The sequence below is a fragment of the Cervus elaphus genome, chromosome 10 (assembly GCF_910594005.1).
Source record: "Cervus elaphus chromosome 10, mCerEla1.1, whole genome shotgun sequence".
NCBI classification, from domain to species: domain Eukaryota; kingdom Metazoa; phylum Chordata; class Mammalia; order Artiodactyla; family Cervidae; genus Cervus; species Cervus elaphus.
In genome coordinates this window covers 39574233-39591836 of record NC_057824.1, presented here as the reverse complement: position 1 = coordinate 39591836, position 17604 = coordinate 39574233, and the positions used below count along the sequence as shown (strand labels likewise).

The following is a 17604-nucleotide window of genomic DNA, read 5'->3' as shown; positions in this document are numbered from 1 at the left end:
GGGAATATAGGAAGCCCTTCTCTAAGTTAACCTCTGCAGCAGCATGATTTGAAGAACTTTAGGTAAGATCATCCCAAAAAAAAAAAAAAAAAAAAAAAGGCAACAAAATTGCTTAAAAATGAATACGTTTTTGACAGTGTCTAATACACAGGAACTCAGGAAGTGCATGAATTTTTGCTTAGAAGTAAGATTGGTATTGAGGATTGCAAGGACAGAGAAGGGTCGGGGCATCTGTTTTTCATGTTTGATCTCTTCTCTGGAAGTCCTGGGAAGTGGGGGAAGTTTTGTGTTTGGTTTTTAATTTTTCACATAAACGTTTTTCCAAGGGCCTTCAGAGTTTGATCATATACTCACTGAGATGGAATGCTTCGTGTAGATGGAGGATTGTATTTATGGAACCATATATAGCTTCCGTGGTAAATTCTTCTGTGGGCAAGTCAGTGTCTTGTTCTCTTAGTCAACATGTTACTCACTTTCCCAGAGTGGGTGGGGTCAGTGTCAGTCAGCAAAGCCAACCATCAGCACTTGGGTTAGAGATACCTCAGTGCCCCAAGTAGGCAGTGACCTCATTTTATTTCAGCATTGCTTACGATTAAGCAGTTAAGGACAGAGTTTTGCAGTAGGTATTCAGAAAGGAGTGCGTTCAGTGTTTAGTGATTTTAATACATTACTGGATATCTGAAGACTAGTGATTTTAATACATTACTGGATATCTGAAGAACTAGTATCTTGTTCAACAACATGGGTTTGGGGCATGAGTTTGAATCCTGGCTCTTCCACTTAACCAAGTATATGACCTGGGACAAATTACTTAATCCTTTTGGGCTTCTGTTTCCTGTCTGTGCCATGGGATTGTTAGGAGGATTAAAGGAGTTGATGTCAGTTCATTAGGACACTCTGGGGAAGTGATTAACTTGTTGACTAATGAAAACAAGGTACTGACTTGCCCACAGAAGAATTTACCACAGAAGCTATATATGGTTCCATAAATACACCGAGCACCAAGTTAGGACAGGGCTTCCCTGGTGGCTCAGTCGGTAAAGAAACTGCCTGCAATGTAGGAGACCCGTGTTCGATCCCTGGGTTGGGAAGATCTCCTGGAGAAGGGCATGGCAACCCACTCCAGCATTCTTGCTTGGAGAATCCCATGGACAGAGGAGCCTGGTGGGCTGTAGTCCGTGGGATGGCAAAGAGTCTGACACGACTAAGCGACTTAACACACGTAGGACAGTGCCTGGTATGTACCCAGTGCTGAGTAAGTGTTAGCTTTTTAAGTTATCACCGTTGAGTAACTAGTTTACAGCTTCACTTAATGTAAGAGAAAGAATTAAAATAGCTCCTGTGACAGGTGTTTATTAAGTGCCTGCTGTGTGCTTAGGTAGACCCTGGGAATAGAGATGAGTTGGAGGTAGTCTCTGCCTCTGCACTCCAGGCCACTGGAGGGACCTAGCAGGAAATTTCTTTTTTCTCTCGTTCTCTCTCTCTCTTTTTAAACAAGTGAACAAGATACAAAATTTAAACAATGCAATAGAGTATACAGAGGAAAGTTGGCCTCTTTCTGTTCCCCTGCCCCTAGTACTCCGTTCTCTTCTTTAGAAGCATCCACCGTTACCAGTGTAAACGAGAGAGAGAGAGTGAGAGTGTATTTTTCTCTTAGCCACTCTACCTCTACTGATGGCTAGCATACTGTACTTACTGGTATATTGTTTCACAGTTGCGTAGTATTCCATGATGTAGATGTACCTTATTTAACTAATCTTGCTTTGATGGAAATTTAGGTTGTTCCCAGTCTTTTGTTTTATAAAGTGTTGACCTGAAGATCTTTCACACATAAACTTTGGGCGGGGGCTGGAGACTGCTAAAAGTATACTTGCTGGATGAAGCTGTCTGTGCATTTAAATTTTCGTAGATGTTGCTAAATCGTCTTCTGTTGTGATGGTATTGGTTTTCAGTCTCACCAGCATTGTATGCAAGACAAAGAGGTCATTTCAGTTCACCGTCTTCTGTGTAATTTTAGGAAGCCCACAAACAATGACTGGCCCAGCCGTGGCCAGTAGGTTTCATGGAGGTGGTGCTGTTTTTCAAGGAGTCTTGTAAAATGCATAGATAGGAGTTCTATAGGTAGAGAAGGTAGGAATGGCGTCTGTGAAGACGTGGAGGTGTTATGTGGAGAAGCTGGGTCTAGCTGGGGCCCAGGGCGGGTGAGGAAACTGGAAGAGGGAGTGTGGACACGGTGAAGTCCAAGGGCAGGTCAAGGCCAGGTGATGGGGTGACTTGATCACCCGTGATGGTCAGATGGCAAACACCCTGCATGGTGGTGAGAGGCTTCCAGTTGAAGGATACTTAGAGAATTTGTAAACCGGTCTTTAGTAACCATTTATTACCTGAAGAAAACTTGGCATACTTGGTGGAACCTGAATCAAAGCTGGAAGGGCTTTAAAGCTAGGAATTTTAGTGTGGTGATTTCTTAGAGAGATCCTGAATGCTGGATAGGCGTTTCAATTCTCCTGTTCATCCCTGTTAATTCAGTAGTCTCTGATTGAGTCTGTATTATGTATTGGGGTTCTCTGTAATATTATTTCCTTATAAAAACAAAAGCAAACCAAACAGCTTTTGCTGCTGCAGTCATGGATTTGGTTCCAACCCATGTTGTCCCAAACACAAACAGAAGCCTGGAAGATGATGGCACCGTTCGTATAGTCTTTGTTTGTAGCCCTGGTGAAGATGGTGGCATTCTTGGAATTTTTTTGAGCCTTTAGTTGACTCTTACTTGGAATTTTTGTTTCTTTGGTGTCTTCCTTTTTTTAAAGGTTACTGACTCATCAATGAAATAGTGAAATAGTTTTGCTCCTTTATGGTTAAGGGTGCCAATGGATTTGTATGTTATGTCATTGACTCCTCATAACTACCTGGTGTGGGGGGAGACTTGTAAAACCACTTTGCAAGTGAAGTACCTGAGGCTCAGAGAGATGGAAGTTATTTGTTCAAGGTCATGCACCAAGTAAGTGGTGAAGTTAGAGGTCAGACACAGATCTGGAGAGCCCATACCCCTCTGGTTATGCTGTGACAAACAATTCACTTTTAAGGCATTCCCAGGATCGGTAGTATCCAGCCTTCCCAGTAACGGTAGAAGGGCTCACATAGGTGGAATGGTGTGGAATTTCTGTCCCTTGGCTTTGGGCTGTTGCCCATAGTGAGGAGCAGAGCTTAGAGGTGGAAATCAAAAGCAGCACTTTCTCTTTCCCTCTCTTCCTCTCCTTACCCCAGTTGAGAACCATGAAAAGGGCCATAATGTACTCCTCTTTCCAGCTAGTTAGTTGTTCCTGTTACGTGGGGATTGGAGGCTGGTGGAAAGCTGTTGAGTCATCCCTGCTTTACCCGGGGATATGAGCAAGGCCAGGGTTCCTGGCAGGTCAGACAGTTGGACAGGAGCTAAGTATCCATTTCCTTTCTCCTGTGTACCTCCCACCTCCACTTCCCCCACTCCCCTCACCCCCCAAAAAAAACCACCCCTGGTGGCCACTGTTCTGCCTTTGTAACCCAGTGAATCTTCAAAGGGCTGGAGGCACAAGATCATGTAGAGTTTCAATATTACAGTAGCTTTTCATATTGTAAAAGTTACAGCTTTTAAAAAAAAATCACAGTCATGAGTACCAAGCGTTTTCTTGAAAGTAAAACTTAAAAGACAGCTGCGTCGACTCGTAGTGCTGTGCGGAACCCAGCACGCAGGAGAGTCCCTGGCCGAGAGAGTTGCTCTCACCAGAGCACACGGTGTTGTCTTTCCTGGCGGCTGGTGGTCGCCGGTGGTGGCGGGAGGAGCGTTCAGCGCCCCCAGCCAGGATGCGTCACTTCCCCCTGAGCGCGCGTCTCGCCTGAGCAGAGCATCGCACTCCCTGCAGCGCGCAGCGCCCTCGGAGGCCCGCTGGCAGCTGCCCGCGTGGCCTCGCGGTTTATGCTGTGCGGGATACACCAGCACCCCTGGGCAGTTGGCAGTGGTACTTTGAGAGCCTTAGAGTAACGTGGCTGATCGGAAATTAAGAATTACAGTATTAAGGTGGTGCAGGGTATATTGAGAGGGACAAGCTGACGACAACTTAGGGGACTTTGTCTTTATAAGAGCAAATCCAAACGTGGAGGGTGAGCTGAGAGGAACGTATAGTGAGAGAGGGATGACTGTATTAGCTAACATTTACATAGCACTTTATCATCAACTTCCCTGGTGGCTCAGATAGTAAAGAATCCGCCTGCAATGCTGGAGGCCTGGGTTCGGTCCGTGGGTTGGGAAGATCCTCTGGTGAAGGGAATGGCAACCCACTCCGGTATGCTTGCCTGGAGAATTCCATGGACGGAGGAGCCTGGCGGGCAACAGTCTGTGGGGTCGCAGAGTGGAGCGCGACTGAGCGATTTAACACTTCTCATTTTCCTTTTATCATCATCAGCTGCGTGACACACACCTGAATGCATTTAGTCCAAGGATGCTTGTCCAACAGCTTGCAGGATTTGCCCAAAGTCATGTAGGCTGTACTCTGGAGTGGGGGCTGCCTCTCACCTGACATTTTCTCTGTGGCCGAGGACCTCTTAGTGTTAGCACTGGCTTGCATGAAGCCTCTTCAGTCATTTCTCATGTAAAGAGCTCTTTTTCTGTGTCCCTTCATTCCTGCTTTGATGCCCATTTGGGGGATTGTTGTCTGTACCCGAGGTAGGAGTTGTACTGGAGCACATTCTTCTGGGCTCTGTATCCCTCCTCACATTTTTTCCTTACCACAGGAGAGATTGATCACTGATTTGTTTATGATGAGTGCGTGGTGGAGAGGGGAGCCTAGTAACATGGCCCGCATCTACCAGGTGCAAAGTCATTGCATCAAAACCACCCAGCTTTCAAGCCTTTCACCTGCCTCCCCACAGGAGAAGTTCATGTTGCTCTGTGTCCTGCCTTTCCGTTGTGGCTGCACCTGGGCAGGCCGGGGCAGTTCAGAACAGGAAGGAGGCTGCAACTTTGCCCTTTCTAAGGAGGACATTAGAGTTTGATCTGTACTTCGTCTCTTGAGATTATATATCAATGGATAGAATGAGGGTGAGGGAAAGGAAATGATTATATATCAATGGATAGAACTAGGACGAGGGAAGGGAAATGATTATGCTCTCCCAGATTCCAGCACTCTGTAATACAGACTGGAGATGTTTGCCAGAATTTCAAACGAATGTTATTTTAACTGTTATTTAAAAAGCCAGTTCTATTTCAGAGTAATTTAGGAGGAATGTGGTATGGGTTTTGCAGGAGACTTGCTCTTAAACAGTTCAGGTGGTAACAACAATGAAATGAAGTCATTAACATTTGAGCTGCAGTGGTAATTGTGATTCACGTTTGCTGTGGTTCATCAACCCCTCACCCATCCACTTCCTGACTTCATCTGAGGCAGGGTAACAGCAGGTCATTCATCATCCCTACAGCGCCTGGAGCAGAACTCCTCTGTGCTTCTTGAAGGGGTGGAGGAGCCACGGCTGGGAAGGGACTCTGGTGGCCCTGCCCAGTGACTTGACCAATAGCTGGCCGACTTTGGGCAAGATTCTCTCTCTGAGCTTTATTTTCCTGATCTATAAAAGGAGGTTGACTTGCTGTTCTTTGGGGTTTGTTTTATTTCTCTCTTAAGATTCCATGGTCCTGATTTAGGAATTCTTGGTAGCATGCCTTGTGTTAAAATGTGCTCAGTGAGTATCTTTTGAGTTTAATTGACTCCGCATGCGCATGTAAACATTCATCCTCCTGGGATATGTACCTGGGAAAGAGAAGCAGATGGGACTGTGAACAGAGAGCCCAGTCTTGGCTGTATTACTCATTTATTTTAGACAGTTTCTTGCAGAATAACTATTTTTATCATTTGCTTTTTTGGCTGTCTAATTAAAGCCTTCTGACTAGAATATAAATAAATAAGGATATAAATTGTATGTATTTTAGCTCCTAGTGGGATGTAGTTTTTGTGCAACCAGCAGATGCAAAATTTTTAATGTCTGACCTAGGGTTTATCCTTTTTCAGAAACAGTGTGAGATAATAAATCTGGCATCTGAGAAAGTAAAATAATTTCTTCCCTTATTGTATTCTCTTCTCACTTTTTCTTTCCTCTTTGACCAGCTAACTTGGAGCAGTGTGGAGCAAGATGGAGGGTACCAATTCAACAGATGAGATTTTAAAACACTTTATTTGGAAAAATTTCAAACTGACAGAAATCTGGCAAAGAAAGAGTAGTACCAAGAACACTCTTAACACTCTTTCTACAAACTCACGTTTTGTTAACATTTTGCCGTGTTCGCTTTATTATTTGCACTTCCTGTCTCTGTGTATCTATTGTATATGTGTATATATATATATGCATATACATACATACACACGATACTTTCTGAATCATTTGAGAGTAAGTTGCCTATGTCATGGTCCATTGCCCCTATATAGTGTATTTCCTGATAGAAATATTCTCTTACATAACCATGGTGCAGCTGTCAACTTTAATTAATTTAACATCGATTCAGTAGTTCTACCTGATCTACCATCTGTATTCCAGTTTTGTCAGTTTGCCAAATTAAGTCCTTTATAGCACTTTTCTCCCCCTCCAGTGCAGTATCTAGTCTAGAATCAGGTGTGAGTTACTTGTGATGACTCTGTACTGTTCTTTAGATTTGCTGGACATTTTTGAAACCAGTGCACCTGTCTATTCGTAGCTAATTGGTGCCTCTTGTTTTTAAGCTTGTCCAGTAGTACAGGGATAAGGTTTCCCCAGCATAAAACACACTGACTGCTGGGTACGAGCTGATTCCCTAATTGGTCCCCGTGGGGACAGAATGCACTGCTGTGACTCTCTCGCGACCGCCTCGGGGCCAGTTGGGCTTCCTGGCCCAGACGCTGGGCTGTGATACTGCTCCTCACTCCCCGTCCTCAGCTGTCGGCAGAGCCTTTTGTTCATGGAAGAAACAGAATCTGACTGGGCACTTTCTGCAGACCCAAGAAACACTGGGAGCGGGAGTGGGGGGATGTCCTGCCATTGATCAACTTTGTGGTAGATTTAGACTAAAGCAGAAAGGTGCCTTTTTATGGTTAGAAATATGTTTAGATGTAGCCGCAGTATATGTTTTAATCAAATATTAAGTATCTGCATGATGATATCATACAAAGTTAAGTCTGCAGTTACTCTCAAAGGGCAAATATCATTCAGAATGAAGCTGTAGGCGAGACAGCCAGGAGCCTTTGTAGGCACATGTATAACTTCAGTAGTTAGTTGCAGATATATGTTCATAGAGTTGTGATAAGTACATCTGCCTGGGCTTTGTTTTCCAAAAACATGGTGTGACTCTCCCTCTATTTCCATCAGTAGAAACATGTCGTCGTCCCCCCCCCCCCGCCCCCCCCCCCCCCCCCCCCCCCCGCCTCGGCTTCAACTTTTGTATATAACATAATTACTTCACTATGTATCTGTTGCCTCAGCATTCAACAACCCGAGTGTTGGACTTTGAAGATTCGACTGGTTTCACCAGTTTGCTTTTAGAGGAATAAAATGAGTTTTCTACTTCATCATGGTTTGTTTAGCTTGTGTCTCAATCTGCAGACACTGTCCTTTAGAGAACAAAGAACAGTGGTGGGTGAGAAGTCCTGTTCTGCGCACCCTTCTCCTGCCTGGGTCTTGTCTTCCCTGGTGTGCTTCTGGCGTTTTGAACTGCCTGCAGGAAGGGATGGACGGATGGATGTCACGTTGACTTCCATTGTGTGTAATTTTAAGCTCAGTATTTCATCTCATATTTATATGCAGGTCTAAAGGCCAAGGAGATTTTCTCTCATCAGTTTTCTTTGCAGTGGTGAAGGGTGCAGGGAAGAATGTGAATTTTCTTTTGAGAGTGTAGACATCGTGGTAATCCTCTTAGCTTCCAGAGTTTACATGAGGTTGAATTTCTTTGCTAATGAAATCTCTTATTAACACACCAGGTGTCTTTTGCATACTTTTTCTTTTTAACCTTGGTCAGCAGTTAGTATAGAATCACCTTTCTCTTTAGATAGAAGAGACTGGAGTGGTAAAATGTTCTGGATCTGCTGTAGGAGTCTTTGAGCTTGGACTCTGCTATATGTGTGCTTGCCCTCATATTTAGGTTTACTATCAAGGAAGCATCAACCTGAGTACAGAAGGCTCATGTGATTCACCTCATTGAAGAATAGATAAAATGTAGCTCTTGGCAAAGGTGACAAACACCTTTTAACAACCTTCTTTTAAAAAAAAGTCATTTTTTTTCCAGTACCAATTTTATAAAAAGGTTACGCTTTACAGAGGGGTGTTCTAGAGGCAATTAGGTAAAACATTGCAAATTAATCAGGATTTGAGAAAACTGTCATCTAGGTGTCTTAGGAGACAAAGCACAATATTATCCATTGTCAATCTCAGTGTTTTTAAGATAAATTATTAGCAGTCTCTTGGTTTTCAGAACATAATCCTTGAGTGCTTGTGAGCAAAAGTCATTATGATCAGAGCTCTTCAAAGGTGGAAATTAAAGCACAGTCATATGTATCTTGAATTTGGAGGAATTACCATTATTCCTGAGAAATGAAAACTGATATCAACAGTCTACTTGTTCCTTTTACTCTACTGAATTTGGTCTGTAAGATATTTGAGTGCCAGTCCATACTGGCTTCCCTGTGGCTCAGATGGTAAAGAATCTGCCTGCAGTGCGGGAAACCCAGATTCTGTCCCTGGGTTGAGACGATCCCCTGGAGAAGGGAATGGCAACCCACTCCATATTCTTGCCCGGTGAATCCCACGGACAGAGGAGCCTGGTGGGCTACAGTCCACGGGGTCGCCAAGAGTTGGACTCAGTTGAGCGACTGACACTACTACTACTACCATACCGGCTGTTACGGGAAGTAGGAACGCATTAGGCAGAATCTCTTTGCAGACAGTTTTATGTTCTCATTAGAGAAAGAGGCCTGCTATCTGTGAATTATTAACAGGTACAGATGTGACTTCACATCCTTACTTTATTCCTGGTGTTATGTTTACTTCATGCTTTACACAGATTATTTTCTTTAATCCTCAGAACAACCCCACGGGTTAGGTTCTCTTATTATTCCCAGTTGTGCGTAAGAGGAGAAGGAGTGACAGGTTAAATAATTAGGCCAAGGTTGAGGTGTGTTCTGATTTGAACCCAAGGAACCCGACACCAGAGCTTGTGCTCTTCAATGGTGCCATTCTGAAGTGAGCAGAGAACATTGCCATGGGCAAAATTCTGTGATACTGCTCACAAGGAAATACAGAAGATGAAAACTCGGGAGGGATCTGTACTGAAAACTTCATAAGAAACTTCATGAAGGTTGAACTATGAATTGCAGTGTGTACGTGCTAAGTTGCTTCACTTTTGTCTGACCCTGTGCGACCCTATGGACTGTAGCCTGTCAGGCTCGTCTGTCCATGGGATTCTCCAGGCAAGAATACTAGAGTAGGGTGCCATGCTCCTCTTCAGGGGATCCTACTGACGCAGAGATCCTACTCGAGTCTCTTACATCTCCTGCTTTGGCAGGCAAGTTCTTCACCACTAGCGCCACCTGACCAAGGAGCAAATGCAGGATGGGAATAGCTATTTGTTCTGGAGACCATGAGTATTCAGACTGGAGTGATGGCTTCCTGTGGTGAGCAACAGTGAATCAGGCATAGGCATGCTTTCCTCCCAGTAAACGTTGTCTGCATTCTTCAAATCGCAAAGTATTTTGTCATCTCTGAAGCTTTCCCTGTGTCTTCAGAGTTCTGTTTGGGCTCCTAAAGCTATTTATTCATATGTCACTACTGTAGGATATAAACCATCATATTCTACTTTTTTTCCCCCTATAGTCTCTACTCTCCCCCAGGGCCCCCCAGGCCATCTCCAGTTCTTGGAAGTCAGGGACAGTCTTTTGTATCTCAAGGACCTAATGCAATATTCGTTACTTAGTGAATATTGAGATTATTTGTTTCTTGAAGAGTTAACTGAACATCTCAGTTGGTCCAGATATAAAGTCTCTTGAAAGCTAGATTTAGGTTAATTGGGGGCAGAAAATGGCTATTTAGAAGCATTTATCTGGTGAAGTACAGATGGAATTGGAATTGGGAAAGCTGACATGAGGATGACTAGGTAAAAAGTTCCAGTAATCTAGGCAGGAGGGTATTAGGGCCTGGTAGAAGTGGTAGTGAGGGAAGAGTCAGAAGATTTCAAATTATGTGGACCTTCCCCTTCTCTCAAATTTTTTTGGGTAAGTTTTTAGGTGATTGTGAGTTTTGGTTGACTTAATAAGTAAATCAGTCATATAGTATAGTTGCTGAACTGCTAGATCACGAGCAGTGCTATAAAAAAGCAGATAAAGTTAAGGCAGGCACAGTTGAAAGCTCCACTTGGCAAATTTTAACTCTTTCTGGGACAAAAAGATTTTTTTAGATATGTACATAGGTCTCCACGAGTGTATTATGAGCCACATTTAATTCACCATCCTGTCTAAATTTGCTACTGAGGGAAGCCTAAGGGGTTTATAGATTTATGGGATTGTAGTACTTTGTGTTGTCATCCTTGTAGCTTTGAGGAGAAATAGGTGATGATTCCTAGGAATTTAGGAGTCTCATGCTCAGACTTCACCTCTGGGTCCCCAGACTGCTCTTAATAATTGTGCTATTAGAGGAAAAAACACAGTTTCTAAAATCAGAGTCTGCAGACACCAACCTGAATGTTAAAAATAAGTATTCCTTTAAGTTTCAAAACTTGTGTGTATGTACTTACAAAATGCGTAAAGCAGTCATCTTTGTGTAACTTTCAGATCAAGAAAATAGAATATTACCAGCATCCCAGAATCCCTCCTCCTCAAAGGCTAATAATCACTCTTCTGTTTATAGGGCTTCCCAGGTGGCTCAGTGGTAAAGAACCTGCCTGCTAATGCAGGAGACGCAAGAGACATGGGTTCGATCCCTGGGTCGGGAAGATCCCCTGGAGTAGGAAATGGCACCCACTCCAGTATTCTTGCCTGGACAATTCCATGGACAGAGAAGCCTGGCAAGCTACAGTTGATGGGATCGCAAAGTGTTGAACGCGACTGAGCATGCATGCATTCTGTGACACCATGGATTTGTGTTGCTCATTTTTTTAAAAGTTAGCATAAAACAAATAATGAGGGTTGGATGCATCTTGGCTTCTTTCATTCAGCTTTGTTTGTGAAACTCACCCATGTTGTTGTATGAAGCAATATTCGTTCGTTTCTACTGTTATAACATCTTCCTGATGAATAAACCACAACTTATCCATCCCACTGGTGGTGGACATTGGGTTCTTTGGACTCTTTGGATATTATGAATAGTGGTATTGTGAACATTTGTGTACATTTCGTGGGGTACAAATTTCTGTTGGCTATATTGTGAAGAAGTAGAGTTACAGGGTCATAAAGTATGCTTGTGTTCATTTTCCAAAATGGTTATACCGGTTTAGAGTCCCCCCAGCAGCATCTTCAGCAGTACCTGTTACTGTCTTTTAAACTTTAGCCATTCTGATAGATTTGTGGCATTATATTGTTTTTAATTTACATTTCTATGATGACTAGTGAGTTTGAGTACTTGTTCTATGTATCAGCTTTTGGAGTGTCCTCTTTTATAACTATTAGCCTGTTGAAAAAAATTAAGTCATTTATCTTTTCCTTATTGATTTGTAGAAGTTATTTTGCACTAAGTTCTCTGTTACCCATATTGATGATATCTTTTTCCGTTTCATGGCTTTCTTTTACACTCTCTTCATGGTGCCATTTGATGACTATTTCCATTTATCAGTCTTTTTCTTTATGTTTAGTGTTTTCAACAATTTTTTCCCTACCCTGTGGTCATGAGGATGATCTATATTTTCTAGAAGCTTTATTGTTTTGCCTCTTACATTTTATATCTGCCATGTAACTGAAATTTTTTTGCATGTGGAATGTGCCTTGCTTGGTTTTGAGCTGACCTCGTTTTTTTGTTCTGTAAGATCTGGGTCTTAAATTGTGTCCAGGATGGGAAGCAGTCAGGTGTGTCTGAATTCTGAATGTTCTTCGTCACTTAATGAGTACAGTGCTTGAATAGCCTTTGGGAATTGAAACTGCTCTTCCTACCACATCAGGGCACTTGGTTTTTGTTTTATTTCTTTATCCTTTTATTACTTGAAAGTGTAGTCTCATGTGCTTACTTATCACTAATTTCTTAACCCATTGCTGTCTGAATTCTGGCTTCACCACCTACTTAAAACAACTGGCAAGGGGTCCACTGGCCATCTTGCCAATTAGGGATAGTTCTCCATTATCCCTTCAACCATTTGCAGGTCTTGAATGTTATCCTTTAATCTATGTTCTGACTGTGTGACCCTAGTAAAGTCTCAGTCTCCTTTCCTTCCCCTCAAAATAGTTGCGTTTTGAAATCCAGTTAGAAAAGCCCCACTAAATTAAATTGTTTGGGACAAAGCCCTTAGGACATGAATCTCCAGTTTCAAAGGAGGCCTGACTACTTCTGTTGTTTTGCTTTGGTCTGCTTTCATTTGGTATCTGGGACTAAGTAAAAATGATAGCAGCCATACTGTGAATTAGATCGCTCCTAGGAGTTTACCCAGCAGCTTAACATGGAGCATTTCATTTGATCCTCTTAGCACCCTGTGGGGTAGGTATTCCTTTTGCAGTTAGAGAAGTGATTGAAAATGCAAACAGCACTATTTGTTCTTGTTGAGAAATTCCTGGTGACGGCACTGGGTTATTAGGTTTTGGAGGTTTCCTTTTTCATATAGTGACCATCATTTGATAAGAAGCACATCCTATGGTTTTGGTGGGTGTTCATCTTTCCCCTTTCTGTGGGAGTGTTAGCTTCTTGGGTTGGAGCTGTGAGGGTGGGTGTGATGGGACTGGAGTGGAGATAGAGTTGGATTCTCTGTGGAGGCAGAAACTTGCTTCAGCAGCCTTTGATATATGGCCAGTGATTGTCAAGTTCATGAACTTCTGCCTCAAGAACCCATCTGAAATAAAACTTGACAGCTGATTGCCTGAATGTGATGAGTTCAGGTTTTTTCTAGTCTACGCTGGTGTGGTTCACTGTAAGAATAAGTTGTGAGGGACTCCCTGGTGGTTCAGTGGTTAAGACTCCACACTTCCACGGCAGGGGGCCCAGGTTTTTTCCCTGGTAAAGACCCCGCAAGCTGCATGCTTCGGCCAAAAAGTAAAGAATCACTTGTGGAGCAGGTGTGACTTGAAGATGTGTCTTTAGTGTTCAGGAACTTATTTTAGCTCCAGAAAACTATTGATTTATTTTCGCTAAATAGCTGGCTTTAGTTTAATAAATATGTCTTGATTTATGGTTGTTTTTTTTTTTTTTGCCAAAAAGTTACTTTAACACAGCACATTTTCCTTTGGTTCTTTCAAATCTTCTCACAAACTTTTAAAAATGGAAAATCATTTTTTCAGATGAAATGGTACACCAAGTTGATCTATGAAGCAGACCAAAGCATTCTTTTATTTATATAAATTCATTTTGAAATTTGAATTTATAACACTTATAAAATCTGTCAGTAAGAACAGTGAGGCCGTTTTGATCAACACACACAAAAGGATTGCAGTCTTATTTTTGTCCCACATTCTGGTTATTTCTGCATTAAAAAATTGTGTCGTTTAGAATTAAGCAGCTCAACTTGCAATCCAATAATTTTTCTTGGTTGAACTGATACGTTGGTTTGAAAAAGGAATAGAGGGCTAATTCTTATCGTAAAGTTCAGACAAGAAATTCCTTCAGATTCACAAGTGCTAGGACTGTTGCACAGTAATTTGTCACTCCACATGTCAGAGTTCAGCTGCCATTGCATGGCTGTCACCATGACCACAGCATGGGAGGGACAGCTGTGCCTGGCACTGCTTGAATGTGACCCCTGTGTGCTGTCCGGTGTGTTTACATGTGCTGGTTGATGTAGATGGGCTGGTGCAAGCCTGATTCAGCCTGTGTAATTAGTACCAGTCCTAAGAAGTGCTGGTTCACCCACAGAAATGGCCCAAGTTCCTCAGTCTCCTCGAAAGCCAGTTACCAAGTAGAGGCCCCTGGTAATATTACAGTTTGATACATGACACATTTGAATGTGGACTTGTTTTAAAATGCAGTTTTTTAAACAAATGTCTGTTTATCCATTCGGCTGTGATGGATCTTATTTGCGGCAGGCGGGATCTTCCGTCGTGGCGCACAGACTCTCCAGTTGTGACACCAGGACTCCAGAGCCCACGGGCTCAGCAGCTGGCATCCGAAGGGCCGGCAGCAGAATTAGTTCGCTGACTAAGGACCACACCTGTGTCCCTGCATTGCAAGGTGTATTCTTTACCACTGGACCACCAGGGAAGTTCCCTTAAAATGCAGTTTTAGTGGTCAGCTCTCACTCTGGGGGTAGTAGAGAGGATATGGGGAAGGTGGGTGGAAAGGAGGAAATTAAGAGACAATTAAGAAATCAGAACTGCTGTAGTCTCCTGATCATCTCTTGGTGAAGATTCACAAAGGGCCTGCCAGCACTTACCTTATCGTAGACTGGTTATGTGAGGAGTGTTGATTCAAGTTCAGTGCTGCGTTTGATGTTCCCACCTTCAGTAAGAGAAGAGGAAGTGGGTTTGGGGCTCCGCTTGGAAAAGGGAGAGGAGGAGCCCTGGGGAGCCGCGGGCCCCTCTCTCCTATTCTCCACCCAAGTGGTTCGGCTGAGAGTAGGGCTGTCTGCAGGCCTGTGGTGGGGGGTGCTCTTACTTGGAGTCCTTGCTCTGCGTGGCTCTTAGCTGCACCATAATCTCTGTTGGCTGCTTATGTGAGATTGAGAGTTGAGGGAATGTTTGGCTCCTGAAGTCCCTTCCAAAAGCCCCAGAAATCCATGCAGCAGTTTGACTACAGTTGTTCTGAGTCAGAATATGGCTAGTAGTCGCTCATGGCTCATAATATGGTAAAGAATCCACCTGTAATGCAGGAGACCTGGGTTTGAGCCCTGGGTGAGGAACATCCTCTGGAGAAGGGAATGGCTACTTACTCCAGTATTCTTGCCTGGAGAATTTCATGGACAGAGGAACCTGGTGGGTTATGTAACAGTCTATGGAGTCTCAAAGAGTTGGACACAACTGAGCGACTGTCACTAACGCACGCTATTCAGACATGGGGCAAATATATTGTTGACAGATAGTCTGTAAAGCACCCTAACCTCTTTGAATCTTTTCACTCTACCTATTCAGTCTAAAATAAATCAGGGACTGTTAATTTGCTTTTAGTCTGTTTCCAGAATTAAATTTTAAATTATTGCTCCCTTTTTCCTTAGCATAAATAATTGAAAATTAATTGCACAGTAGCATGAATATATACAGTATTCTAAAGTTTTGGGCACTGAGCCAAGTTGGAAATTCCCTGCAATTTTTCTGGCTTATATCATGCATTTGAAGAATGTTGAACCAAGATGTTTTGAGGAAGTAAATTACTATGACTGTTGAATGTGACCTGGAAGGAACTGAGGAGCAGTAGAACTGAAAATACAGTTGCTGATTTTTTTTTCAAATTCCTTTGTTAGGCATCTGAAGAAGCCTCTCTCAGGGCATTGGAAAATCTGATGACAGAGTTTTTCCATGACTGTACAACCAATGAAAGGAAACGTGAGATAGGTAAGTGAAGTGCTGAATTGTAAAGAGTCATTTATGACGGACAGACCCCAGTGGGAGGAAGGAGGTGGTACTCTGGACTGGTCAAGCCTGAATGTCTCCCCTTGAGTTCTGGCTGTTTTTTGCCCCAGTCCTGCTGGTCAGTGACTGGTGGGGTCTACAATCCTAGCTGCAATGGATGTAGTCAGCAGAGCCCACTTTAATCTAGAGTGATGGATTTTCTTTCCTTTGGCCGTATGTGGAAACCCCTCCCCCTGCGTTGCTCTTAATTTCAACAGTGTTGAACTTTTATAAGAAGTCTGTGACTTAATTAAACAAAAAATCTCATAAAAAGCATTAAAACAATCTTACTTTTGGTGTGTAGAAGTCTAGCTGAAATCTTATCTAGTGCCCAGAGATCCTTTAATGGGTATTTGCCTCCAGTTCTTGCTTTTTCTTTATTGCCACTGTTATCCCTCTCCTTCTACAACTTTTGTTGAATAGAAGCTTCAAACAACTGAGAGATGTAGGTATGATAACTTCAGGTCTTCTGGGAATCTCAGCACCTTCTAGAACCTCTTTCTGAATTTTATATTCATCTACATGCACGATATTCTTTAGAGCATGCTGTACATTAGAAGGGTATTCAAGTGTGAGATCTCACTTGATCTCTGTGAGATCTTCAGAGACATGCTGTACTTTGGTCCTAGAGTAGTCTTTCTCTCTGTCTCTCCAAGTCTTCACTTAACCCCTGAACTTGAAGATGAAAACTGTTTTTCCTGATCCAAACCAGCAGGCTTGCCCCTGCATGTCTGGCTGCTCTGCACTGCCCTTCATTGCTTTCAGTCCCTTGGAGGCATTTTTCTGTGTCTGCAGGACTCTGCAGAGCCGTTTCTCTGGCCCGTGTGGCTTCTCTGAATTATGTTAGCCAGCTAAGTGGTATGGCTGATTTCTGCCTTCGGTCCAAAACTTGATTAGGGTTTGGATTTTCAGGTGGCCAGTCAGTAAAACTTTGGCTGCAGTATTCTTTGAACATCACATCAGCTCCTGGGGGATGCACCTTCTTATCGCTTTTAATTTTAAACGTGGTGGTCTCTTTTGGACCTCCCCTGTATATGCCTTTCTTTTCTAAGGGAGTGTGCTGTAGGGAACCAGAGCATTTATCAGTGAGGGATACTGACAGAGCTGGGCCCAGTGGATGACCAGGCGTCTGGCTCAGAAGACCCCCTTTGCTTGCTTCCCCAGGTTCCCTTACTACTCAGTTGTGTTGATGCGACTACTGCTCCCATAGTGAGCCCTTTTTAGTTTCATGCTACCAGAGTACCTTACAGTAAAAACATCACTGGTGATTTTTACCCAAGGAGGTGAAGGATCTTTCCCTTAAATCAGTCTGTTATATATTCCAACACATTTCTCTGTAGTCCCGTTTTTAGCTTATAATGGACATGCTTTTGTTTTTCTCTTAAATTTCAGTTTGCAGTGCAAATGTTATTCATCTTCAGTGTTCATGCATTAAAAGTAGTATCATTTTAGCATGTTTGTATTCTAATCTGCTTTTAAAGTAGTTTTAAATAACCAGATGCTACAAATGTCTAGTTTAAATGCTGGCTAAGGGGAATCCGGGGGCTCAGTAACAGGCGTGCCTTGGTGCGGTTCTCTTTGTGCCTACCTAACCCTAACCCTAACCCTAACCCTAACCCTAACCCTAACCCAGTCTCCGCAGCTTTATTTGAGTGTGTGGGCTGGAACCACTTCTTGCTTCTTTTTTGATGTCTTAGAATAAATTACTGTCTTTCCACGCTAGGTAGGGGAAAGGAGGGAGACCTTTTATTATAGGGGCCCCATCCACCCTCCACCAGAAATGTGTTATTAGTGCTCTAGAGACAGAGCTGATAGCAGGGAGCCTCTGGAGACTGATTGGTCATTTTTAAAAGTGGAGAAGGCTGAAGCATCAAAGAGGAGCAGGGATTTG

At 43.1% G+C, this 17604-nt stretch overlaps 1 protein-coding gene across 2 annotated transcripts in view; it reads left to right on the top strand.

The window, feature by feature from the left end:
* XPO6 (exportin 6) overlaps nucleotides 1-17604 on the top strand; it is a 109272-nt gene that overhangs the window by 20309 nt on the left and 71359 nt on the right. For both annotated transcript variants that reach the window (XM_043914582.1, XM_043914581.1), the window contains exon 2: nucleotides 15566-15656. In XM_043914582.1, coding sequence (XP_043770517.1) covers nucleotides 15566-15656 — 91 coding nt within the window. The remainder of the gene's footprint in view (nucleotides 1-15565; nucleotides 15657-17604) is intronic.